Genomic DNA, 12,074 nt, shown 5'->3' with positions numbered 1-12,074 from the left:
CCTTCCCTGTGTGAACTCCCTGTGTAAGGGCTGTTTCTATGTCCTTCCCACGTGCAGCTCCCTCCCTCCTGCAGTAGCCTACCTCCATCCCCACCTTTCTGAGCTTCCTAACCTTTCAGATGCAGCTTCTCTGTATTTAGTTGTGGAGTTTGTCCTGCCAGTCTTTGGATCACTCTCCAGTTTACTGACCTGAATATGGATGATAACTAGTAAACATGGGATGGGGTGAGCTCAGGCTCCTCCTACTCCTCCATCTTCCTAAGTTCTCCTTCCCACTTTATTTTTTCTCAAAATTGATTTAACTCTACTAATTCTTTGGCCTTTCAATAGAAGTTTAGATAATTCTGTGTAGATCTACAAAAAATCCTGCTGGGGTTTGACAGAAATTGCATTAAACCTGTATATGAATTTGAAAAGCACTGTATATTTACTATCTTGAGTCTTCTAATCCATGAGCATGATATGTTTCTCCATTTATTTAGATCTCCTTTGATTTCTGTCATCAGCATTTTATAGTTTTCAGTATACAAATATTGTACATATTTTGTTACATTCACACCTAAGTATTCTTTGTTGAGTGATTTTAAATGGTATTGTAGTTTTGTTTTGTTTTGTTTTTGTTTGCTTGCTTGGTGTTTTAGTAAGAGAGCGAGAAAATGAGCAGAGGGAAGGGCAGAGGGAGAGAGAGAGATTCTTAAGCAGGCTTGACACTCAGCATGGAGCCAGATGCAAGGCTTGATTCCACAACCCTGAGATCATGACCTGAGCTGAAGTCAAGAGTTGGACGCTTAACTGACTGAGCCACCCAGGCATCCCAAATGGTATTATAGTTTTAATTGTGGTGTCCATGTGTTCACTTCTGGTATACAGGAATATAATTTATTTTTCTGGATTGATCTTATACCCTGTGACCATGCTGAACTCACTTAGTTGTAGAAGGTTTTTTGGTAGCTTCCTTAGGATTTTCTATGTGGAAAATCAAGCTGTGCAAAAGGGGATAGTTTTATTTTTTCATTTTCAATAGATATGCTTTTTATTTCCTTTTCTTGCCTTTTTGCACTGGCTAGAACTTTCACCACTATGCTGAATAAAAGTAAGAGTGAACATCTTTGCTTTGTTCCTGATCTTAGGGGCAAAGCATTCAGTATTTTTTAACATTTTTACCATATTTTTTACCATTTTACCATTAATGTTAGCTCTAGGGTTTTCTTTCTTTTTTATATATCAAATTGAGGATGTGCCCTTCTATTCCTATTTTTCTGAGTTTTTAATCATCAATATGTGTACAATTTTTTCACATGCTTTTCTGCATTCATGATACAATCATGTAATTTTTCTTCTTTAGCTGGTTAACATTGATTGGTTTTGAAATACTGAATCACACATTCCTACAATAAATCCCACTTGGTTGTGGTATATAATTCTAGTTATAAATTACTGACTTATATTTGCTAATATTTTGCTAAGGCTTTCTATATCTTACATTCATGAGGAGTATTGGTCTTTATGTTCATTTTTTTATATCACCTTTTATACCATCTGGTTTCAATATCAGGGTAATATTAGCTACATAAGTGTACCTGAGAAGAGTTTCCTTCTCATTTTTTCTGGAAGAGGTTATTTAGAATTGATATTCATTATTATTTAAAAGTTTGTAGAATTTTCCAGAGAAACGATGTAGGCCTGAAAATTTCTTTTTCTAGGAATTTAAAAATTATGAATATACTTTCCTTAATAGTTATAGGGGAATTCAAATAATCTATTTCCTATTGGATGAATTGTGGCTGTTTATCTTTTTTGAGGAATTGATCCATTTCATCTACAGTCAAATTTATGTGTATGGAGTTTTTTTGTTGTAGTTCCTTTTTATTGGTTAGATGTCCGCAAGGTCTGTAGTGGTATCTTTGGTTTCACTCCTGATAGTGGTAGTTTATGACTTCTTTCATTTTCTGTCAGTATTGCTAGAATTTTGTCAATTTTATTGATTTTTTTCAAAGAATCAGTTCCTTGCTTCATTGACTTTCTTTATTGTTTTATGTTTTCAATTCCATTGATGTCTACTCTTTCTTTATTATTTCTTTCCTTGGGTTTATTTTGTTCTTCTTTTCCTAGGTTCTTGGGGTAACAACTTCAATTACTGACTGATACCTTTCCTCTTTGCTAATGAATATATTTAGTGCTTTCCCTCAGTATTGCTTTAGCTGTCCCCACAAATTTTGAGATGTCACATGTTCATTTCCTCTCAAAGGCAGTACAAGCTAGGATTGAACCCAGAGTTTGGATCTTGTATTATCACACAAGTGGTATTTAACATTTGTCTCTCCTCATTTTCTATTTCTAGCCTCAAAGAAGATGTACAAGTAAGTCTGATTTAAAAACAAACAAACAAAACTACTATGGATAATTAGGGGCAGCTACTCACTTTACAAAACATTTTTATATACATTTACAAAACTTTCTGCTGTCATGATAAGGAACTCCCAAGCTCTTCTTGGACAGGTACGCTGGTTATAAATCATTAATGACTTCCCACAAGTACTAGACAAAAAAACAGTGATAGAACTTTTGTTATAGTCCTACAGGTCCCTGATGCTCTTTTTTTTTAAGCCTATTTTCTTTCAGTTGTTCATATTGGCTCATTTCTGCTATTCTATTTTCAAGTTCATTGATCCTTTCCTCTGCTTCGTCATTCTGCTGCTGAGCTTATCTATTAAATTTTTAATTGTGATTATTGTATTTTTTAGTTTTAAAATTTTCCATCCGGTTCTTCTTTATATCTGTTATTTCTTTGTTGAGGCTTTCTATTTTTTGTTTGTTTGTTTGTTTGTTTGTCTCAAGCACATTTGTAATTGCTCATTGAATCATTTCTTTTTTATGGCCTCTTCAAAATCTGTCAGATAATTCTAACACCTGTTATCTCAGTGTTGGTATCTATTGATTGTCTTTTTTCATTCAGTTTGAGGTCTTCCTGTTTTTTGATATAACAAACCATTTTCTATTGAAATCTGGACATTTGGGGTATTGTGTTGAGTTGCCTAATCTTACTTAAACCCTCTATTTTAGCTGGCTTTCCCTGACACTGCTCCAAAGGGGAAGTAGGGGTATGTGTGTGCCACCTCATCATTGCCAGGTTGGATTAGAAGTCCAGGTTCTCTACTTAGCTACCATTGACATCTGAGGGAGAAGACTGAGGTGGTGGTAAAAACACTAATTCTCAAAAAGGCTTCCTCTGAAACCACCCTGACAGGTAGGGGAAGGGAGGCTCAGTAGTTGCGGTGGAGGTCGGAGATCTCTACTTGGTCTTTGCTGGAATGGTGGGGCTAAGGTGACAAGTTTTTGTTTGTTTGTTTGTTTGTGTGATGTTTGGTTGGATTCGGGGCATTATTGTCTAAAAGTTTTCTGTCTTGCTATGTGGTCCCTTTCTATGTGGTCCCTTGCTATGTGCTTCTTTGGCTAGAGAGTAGGCTTTTGTTATTGTTTCTTCTTTTTCTTTTTCTTTTTTTGGTCTGTGACTATTAGCCTTTCTGGGCTGTTGGATTCTTCGACTTTAAGTATGGGGTATAAGAGGCAAAAAAGAAAACCAAGGAAACTTACCACCATGTCATTCCTTGGGTCCCATGGTCCTGGCCAGTCTGTCATTTTCTTTCCACTTTCCAGAGTATTCTTATGTTTATATTATATACAACATCCAAGATTTTTAGTTATATTTAGCAGTAGGAATAGCAAAAAAGTACATCTGCTCTATCTTCTGAGAAGCAAATCTTTGCTTTCTGGCTTTAATAGTCATACTTTCCCAATGTCCGATGCTACCAAAAATAGTCCTCTTTTCATACTCCTTTTTTAACTACTTGGCCATCTACTTTAGTCATTCATACAAAGAAATTGAAAGTAAACCCAAACCAACTGGCTTCATTATACAAGGTGATATAAAAGAATTGGAAGATTTGTGTCCAAGACCATCATTTAAAGAACTACTAAAGGACCTTCAGCCACAGAGGTAGGATACTCCTTGTCCCTCCAGTATCAAAATGGTCATATGTAATTTGATTAACATTGTTCACCTATGAAGGCCATCTCTAAAAGAATAGGACAGAACATTCTGTAGGATTAAAAATGCATAAATAGCTCACCTTCACTGTCACAGCATTCTAGGATGGAAGGGTCTTCCCGAATTACTGAAGTCAGAGCATTGACATCTCCATTAGAAGCTGCCTGATAAACCATGGTCAGGTCAACTTCCTCAGATGAGTCACCTTCATGAATCAAACAGAGATACACTTAATGTGTTTCCAAATTCACTGAAAGAATAACACCCACAATATCACCCATAGAAGTGATTCATGAAAACTTCTCTGATGAATGCAGGGAGGAGGCTGAGTCATCCTCCTCACAAGCATCCTCAATGCTTCTGAAGAAAGGTGGACCCCCTGTGGGCCATGTTGTAACATCACCATCTATTGGGAAGGAGTCTGAGGGATTAGATGTCCTCTGAGATTTTATGATTCAGGCTACTCAAAATCAGTGAGACCAGAGAGGAAACTGGGACCATTATGTTGGTTCTAGGTTTCCCTCTTTGATCTGAAACATGTTAAGCTTTTCCTTTCAATGACTCAGTTTACCCAACTCTGATAGAGATATTGCATTCTTTATTTTCTGTTCTCCTGATGTACCCTCCAACCCATTCCCTACTGCTGTGGACCCTGAGGGCTGACACTTGCTGACCGTATCACCCAGACCTCCTCACTCTCTGGCTTGCCCACAGGAGACACTGGCAAGAGACTGGAGGGGAGAAGAGACAGAGGTAGGGGATTTCTTTCTGCCTTCTCCTGGTGTAGTGTCTAACAGTAGCTGCTTCTCTCCCACCAGGAGGTTCTTTCACCCCAGAACCAGCTCTTACTGGGTTCCCTTTGGTAACAAACAGTTCTCTCCACCCTGCCTCATCTCTGTATCCCTTCACAAAACTCCTTCATTTGAACCAGTTGGGGTTTCATGACATGTTGTTTCCAGAAGGAACAGACCTATAAACAACTCCTTGGAATTTGGTAGCCACCTGTATTATACCTTTGTGCACAACTGAACCAACTAATAGTACTGCCAAAGGTGAGAACAGAATTTTGGATCAAGTGACACCAGGGGAGCACTGAAGGACTGGGAGCCAAACTCTGCTCATGTGGAGACCCCTAGTGAAGCCCTGTGCAGAGCCACTCTGATTTTACAATTTCTCCCACACACAGACATTATTCAGGGAAAATATGTGTGTGCAAGAAAAGTTTTTAAAACTGTTTTTCTATGAATGTGGACATTACACCAGAAATACTTTACAGTTCTAATCTTTAGTTGGCAGTGATCCTAACCTGTTGGCTGAGTTTCTCTGCCCCAGTACTTCTGGGAAGTCATTAGTGATTTTTTAACTAGTTGACCTGTCCCAGGAGGAGCCTGTTATTGAAAACAGTTCACTTATGACAACAAGCTGCTTTGTAAAGTGAGTAGTTGCTCCCTAATTTATCTACACTAAATTTGTTGTTCTTGGGGGTGTTTTTAAAGCAGACTCACCTGCACATTTGCCTGGGGGCTGGAAGTAGGAAGTGAGAGATGTCAATGTCAAATGCCCCTTCTGGGTAAGTGTGAGGACCCTGGAGCCACACAACTTGGGTTCAAATCCTAGTTTAAACTAACTAGCTCTGTGAATTTGAAAATTACTCTCTCTGTACCTGTTTCCTTATTCCTAAAATGGAAATTATGAGGGGTGCCAGGGTGGCTCAGTTGGTTAAGTGTCTGACTTTGGCTCAGGTCATGATCCCAGGGTCCTAAGATCGAGCCCCGCACTGGGCTCCTTGATCAGCAGGGAGTCTGCCTCTGCTCTCTCTCTCCCTCTGACCCTCCCCCAAGCTCATGCTCTCTCTCTCAAATAAATAAGTAAAATCTTTAAAAAATAATAATAATAAAATGGAGATGATGATGATGATGATGATTATGACAACCACCTCTCTCTTGAAGTTGTTGTGAGGAATACATGAGTTAATATTTAATCATATATGCTTTTAGAACAAAGCTTGGCATGTAGTAGACACTGTATATACTTTGCAACTACTACTATTACTTTGCGAATGTGTGTGTGTGCGTGTGTGTGTTTAGAAGTATTAGAAATCTGGAACACGTAGAGAAGAAGGCCTCTTTTTGACGATAGCTAGATAAAAAATCCATACATTGCATAGAACATTTAGTTATTAGAAACCCTCTCAGGAATCTAGACATTGTGTTAAGATTTCTCATGATAAGGGCACCTGGGTAGCATAGTCGGTTAGGTATCTGACTCTGACTCTGGCTCAGGTCATGATCTCAGGGTCATGAGATTGAGCCCAGAGTCTGGCTAGCACTCAGCATGGAGTCTGCTTGAGATTCCCTCTCCCTCTTCCTGCATCCGTCTCCCACCCCTGCCCACTCATGTTCTCTTTCTCTAAAATAAATAAATAAACCTTAAAAAAAAAAAAGATTGCTCATGACATCTTTGGGCACAAAAAAATAGGGTGCAAACTTAAGGACAAAGATGGGCCTGGTATCTGGTTGTATGACCACATCCAAAGATGCTGGGAATGTCACCTCAGGAAGAAGATCCTGGTGGTAGGCTGAGAAGCTCTGTGCTAACAGCCTGTTTTATATAAGATATATATAAAATCTTATATATATTCAATATTCAATATGGAGTTCAATAAATGAGTTCAATATTGAGTGCAATAAAATCTGTAAGGCACATTCATCACACTGTTGAGCATGTATACAGTTGAGAGAAGCAAGGAATACACTGCCTGATAGAATCCCCAAAGTAACTTCCCAGGAGGATTCTAATAAGATTGTACTTAACGGAGATAAACACAAGGCAATGTATCTTAGTTTGTAAAACACCCAGTCACACTTATTGAAGGGTGGGTGAACTCACAGTTTTTGTTGGTCAGTATCCCTCACCATACTGGTGACCTTAATCTGAGCATTCTCTAGGGACCAGCTCTTCTCCACTTTTGGTCCATGGGCTGATTCAGTGGAGGTGACTACATCCCTGCTCAGGGGCAGAATATGTGACCTGGAACTAACCCACTCAGCACCAGCATTATTCTGGCCACAGAGATCGGGTCAGGGATGTGACCCAATCAGAGGCCAAGAATGGCAATATACGTTGATTGGGATTGCTGGGAGCAATACTCTTACTCTTGCTTGCTTTGTTCCACCACCCATGAACCTGGAAGAGACTGGGAGACATCTTGTGGGTGAAAAGACTGTCTAAGAATAAAGAAAACACAAGGAGCAAAGCTGAGTTCAAGCAGTAGAAGGACATAGTTGAGACCTGGTGACATCATTTGAACTCCTGAATTAAGTCACACTGCAAGTCACCACCAATAAATTTAAATGTGCCAGTAAATTCCTCTTTCGCTTGTCAGTTTGCATACAGTTTGTGTGTTTGTTTTTCCTTCTGATCACTAAAAAAGTTCTAATAGCTAAAAAGTTTTAGCAGTGGCACATCAGAAAAGAACTTAGTGTTTTAGCTGCACAGTTTGCTTTGTAGGAATGAACAGTGTGATGAACTAGGACATTGGCTGCATTATTAATTGTTTAGTAAACAGACTGAAGGAGGTGATAGGTCTTTTCTGTTCTTAACTGGTCAGTGTCATGTTGAGGTCCATGGCCTGTGGATTAAATGGGCTATTGGTGGCTGGAGAACACTCAGAGTAACCAGAATGGGGTGTGAATGGATTCCATTCATGTCACTTGAGGAAGAACTGAAGAAACAGATGTGTTTACTCCAGAGATTATTCCATGGGGCCATGATAGCAGCAGCCTTCAGATATTTGAAGATTCTTTTCAGTTAAAAAATTGTGGTGAAATATATATAACATAAAACTTATCATTTCAACCCTTTTTAAGTATATAGTTCAGGGGCATTATATACATTCACACTGTTGTGCAACCACCATCATCAATCATTTCTAGAACTCCTCATCTTTCAGAACTCAAACTCTGTATCCATTATGTAGTTACTCTCCATTCACCCCTCCTACAGCCCCTGGAAACCACCATGCCACTTTCAGTCTCTATGAATTTCACTACTCTAAGGAATCATATAAGTGGAATCAACAGTATTTGTGCTTTTGTGACTGGCTTATTTTACTCAGCATAATGTCCTAGGTTCATCCATGTTGTAGCATATGTCACAATTTCCTTCTTTTTCAAGGTTGAATAATATTCTATTGTATGTTTAGACCACATGTGGTTTATCCATTCACCCATCGACAGATACTTGGGCTGTTTTCACCTTTTGGCAATTTGAATGCTCTCACAAACATGGTATTAAATACTTCTTTGAGACCGTGCTTTCTTCTTTTGGGTATAAACTTAAAAGTAGAATTGCTGGATCATATGACAATTCTATTTTTAATTTTTTAAGAACCACCATAATGTTTCCCACAGTGGCTGCACCATTTTATATTCCTGCCAAGAACACACAGGGTTCTACTATTCCCATGTCCTTACAGACACTTGGTATTCCCTTTTATTGTTTTATTTGTTTTTTTTTTTTAATAATAGGTAGTCCATAGGTGTGAAGTGATATCTCATGGTATTAATTTGCATGGCCCAATGATTAGTCATGTTGAGTATCTTTTCATGTATTTATTGGCTATTTGTATATCTTCTTTGGAGAAATGTCTCCTTAAGTCCTTTATCCATTTTTAAATCAGGTTGTTTGATTTCTGGTGTTAAGTTACAGAAATTCTTTATATATTCTGGATATTAACCCCTTGTCAAATATATGACTATTTTTTCCCATTCTGTGGGTTGCCTTTTCTTCTGCTGATCATGTCCTTTGATGCACAAAAGCTTTTAACTCTGATGTAGCTCAATTTGCCTCTTTTTTCTTTTGTTGTCTGCCCTTTCATCATCATATCCAAGAAATCACTATCAAATTTAATGTCACAAAGCTTTTCTCCTATGTTTTCTTCTAGGAGTTTTATGGTTTTAGGTCTTATGTTTAGATCCTTGATTGATCTTGAGTTAATTATTATATATGGTGTTAAGGTAAGGGTCTGATTTTTATTCTTTTGCACATGGCTATCCAATTGTTCCAGCACTATTCTTTCCCATTGAGTGGTCACAGCACCCTTGTTGAAAATCAGTTGATTTAAATGTATGATATTATTTCTAGACTCACAATTCTGTTCCATGGATCTATAGGTTTATCTTTATGCCAGTACTATAGAGTTTTGATTACTTTAGGTTTGTAGTGTTTTTTGAAATCTGGAATTGTTGAGAACTCCAACTTTGTTTTTCTTTTGTAAGATTGTTTTGGCTATTTGGGGCTCCTTGAGATTCCATATGGATCTTAGGATGGATTTTTCTATTTCGCAAAAACAAAAAATTTTTTGACAAAACCATTTATATGCAGAAGATCTACATAAACAAAACATAAATTCTTCCATCTCTTCTTTCTTCTTTCCTTATCTATTATCTATTGTTCTATCTAATATCATTGGAATTTAGATAGAGATTACACTGAATCTGTAGATCTCTTTGGGTAGCACTGATATCTCAATATTACCTTCTAATCTATGAAACACAGGATGCCTTCCCATTTATTAGTGTCTTCTTTAATTTCTTTCAGCAATATTTTGTAGTTTTCAGTGTATAAGTCTTTAGCCTCGTTGGCTAAGTTTATTCCTAATCATGTTATTATTATTTTTTTGATGCTGTTGTAAATAGAATTGTTTTTCAGAGAACTTTTTAAACAACTTTATGGTTAAATTGTTTTGTGGAACTCCAGCAGTTAGAAATAGTAGTGAGTGAGAGTGACAGAGAAAAGGGTATTTTAAGTGTTAAAGCACTGTAAAAATATTCCGGGTCACTCAAGAGGTACTGAGTTTCCTGACATTGAAGATGGCCAATCTTGGGTAGATGGCCACTAAGGAAGTATATTATAGAAGGAATTCACACAGCATGAGGCACAGCATCAAGGGACAGGAAGATGTGTGAGGCAGAATAGAATCTACTTCAAAGTTCCTTCTAGCCCTGAGCTATCATTCTATACAGAGCCATTAAGAAATAGGAAATGAGGGCCTTCCACAAAGGATGTGTAAAAATAGTCAATTTAAGTTGAAGTCAGTGCAAATAATTAGGTATAAACTTAAGGTTTTACAAAGAATTTCTGTGGAAATAAGAAAGTGTGATATAGAAATGACGTGTACAAAGAAAAGGATGAATGAATCTAAAACAGAAGCAAGAAAAATTTTTTCTACCAAAGGTCAAGAAACCATTTATACGCGGAAGATCTAAATAAACAAATAATACATGAATTCTTCCTTTTCTCCTTCCTTCTTTTCTTATCTGTCTATCTCTGTATGTATATATCATCTATCTATTTTTCTGTCTAGTATTATCTAACTACCACCTGGAACATGTTTTGAATGGCTCTAGCCTCTCTAATTGTGTGAAAGTAAAACAGACTTACGTATGGGTGCATAAAGAGAAATTCCAGAATTCACTCAGAGGGGGAGAGGCTGAAAGTAGATAAAATGGAAAAGAGACAAAGAAGTAGGAAGAAAGAAGCAAGTGAATAGACTTAAGATATGTTTTATAAAATATTATCTGTGTATATGTATAAATATGAAATATGTAAGACTGGAAGGACATGAATCAGAAAGTCAATAGAAATCATCTCTTAGATGTTCTTTAGAACCTTCTATACTATATTTTCCAAATTTTCTATAACGAGTTTATATTTTAAAAATCATCAAAGTAAACCAAGTTTTTTTCTTAAATGCTGAGGAAAGTGTCTTATAAGCTTTACATTAACGTGCTACTAAAAGGGTAAACAGAGCCTGGTGTCTGTAACTGAGAAAACAAGTCCTAGATATCTGACAAAGTTCTGAAAAAGAAAAAAAAAAATATATATGTATTTTTCTAATTCTGACCTTTATAAATACCCTAGATTAAACAAACAGGTACATATATTAAGTTTTAGTTAAGTTTTACTTAAAAATTGGAAGGATAGACATTCTTGGAATTATCTATTTCCCTCATTTTTCATGGTTAAAAACCCTATGTGCCATAAATTATCTACCTAATCCCAAATGCCTAGCTCTTTAATAGTGGGATGTCAGATACGTGAGAGGCTTTTAGAAGTGTTTGAGATTAGAGGAACTTCCTCAGAATTTCTCAGATTTTACACAAATGTCGGCCTCTTTTCTAGAGCTTCACACAGTAGTTCTGCCCTTGAGTTATTACTGCAGAGTTTCTTGGGAAAGTCATTGCCTGCATCAATTACTGGCCTATTTTGTTGAAATTTACCCAGAGTCAGCTTGACACTTGTTCTGCTTAAGCTGTGACCATTTTGTGGAAGAGTCAGATCAATGTAAGGATAGACTGGGTATTGTAGTTTCAAGAATCAGACCAGAGTGGTCTTGAGAGGCTTTCTTTAGTTCATTCTTTTCTGAGGATCCTTGGGTGCTGAACCCACCGTAGTACCACCATGAAGTCCGGATTTGTTTTGGCTAACAATAGAGGACTTTGTAGATCTTCCTTAGACTGTTCCTCACAGTGGAGCTGATTGCCAGCGAAGAAGAGAAGTTTGATGATTCATCCATTAACTCGACATCTAGGCCAGTGAAATTGTGGGGACAAATGTTGTAGAGTTTCTGTCATTAAGAAAGACATTCCCTAGTGGGAAGACAAGTGTGTAAATGACAACTGAGATATACCAGGGATATGGCAGGACAGAGGAAGAATGAATAGTTCCCTAGGCATTCTCTTAATTCAAATCCTTCTCTCCTCCTGCAGGATTATCCTGGGTGTTTCATGGACAGTAGAGAAATTCCATTTCAGGGGTTATGTGGGATGACCTATCAGTAAGGTGGTGAGGCTCTTCCACTTTTAGGGAGGATGCCAAGCCTATACGGTACCCTGATGGCTCCATGTGACAATATTGCCACCCACTGGTGATGAAGAGTCCCTGTGGGCCTTGACCTGGTCCCTGAACCAGGATGGTACCAGTTCTGCTGGAAATTAAAAGCCAGTCTGGAAGTCTCTGGCAG

General features: G+C 37.6%; 1 protein-coding gene across 1 annotated transcript in view; it reads right to left on the bottom strand.

The window, feature by feature from the left end:
* Positions 1-12,074, bottom strand: part of ANKRD55 (ankyrin repeat domain 55) — a 286,535-nt gene that overhangs the window by 59,286 nt on the left and 215,175 nt on the right. Inside the window, exon 6 of the mRNA XM_008691404.2 lies at positions 4,131-4,253. Within this exon, the coding sequence (XP_008689626.1) occupies positions 4,131-4,253 (123 nt within the window). The remainder of the gene's footprint in view (positions 1-4,130; positions 4,254-12,074) is intronic.

Source organism: Ursus maritimus, unplaced genomic scaffold (assembly GCF_017311325.1).
Source record: "Ursus maritimus isolate PB19 unplaced genomic scaffold, ASM1731132v1 scaffold_5, whole genome shotgun sequence".
In the NCBI taxonomy this organism is placed as follows: Eukaryota; Metazoa; Chordata; class Mammalia; order Carnivora; family Ursidae; genus Ursus; species Ursus maritimus.
Note: the sequence above shows the minus strand (reverse complement) of the source record. Positions and strands in the feature narration are given on the sequence as shown.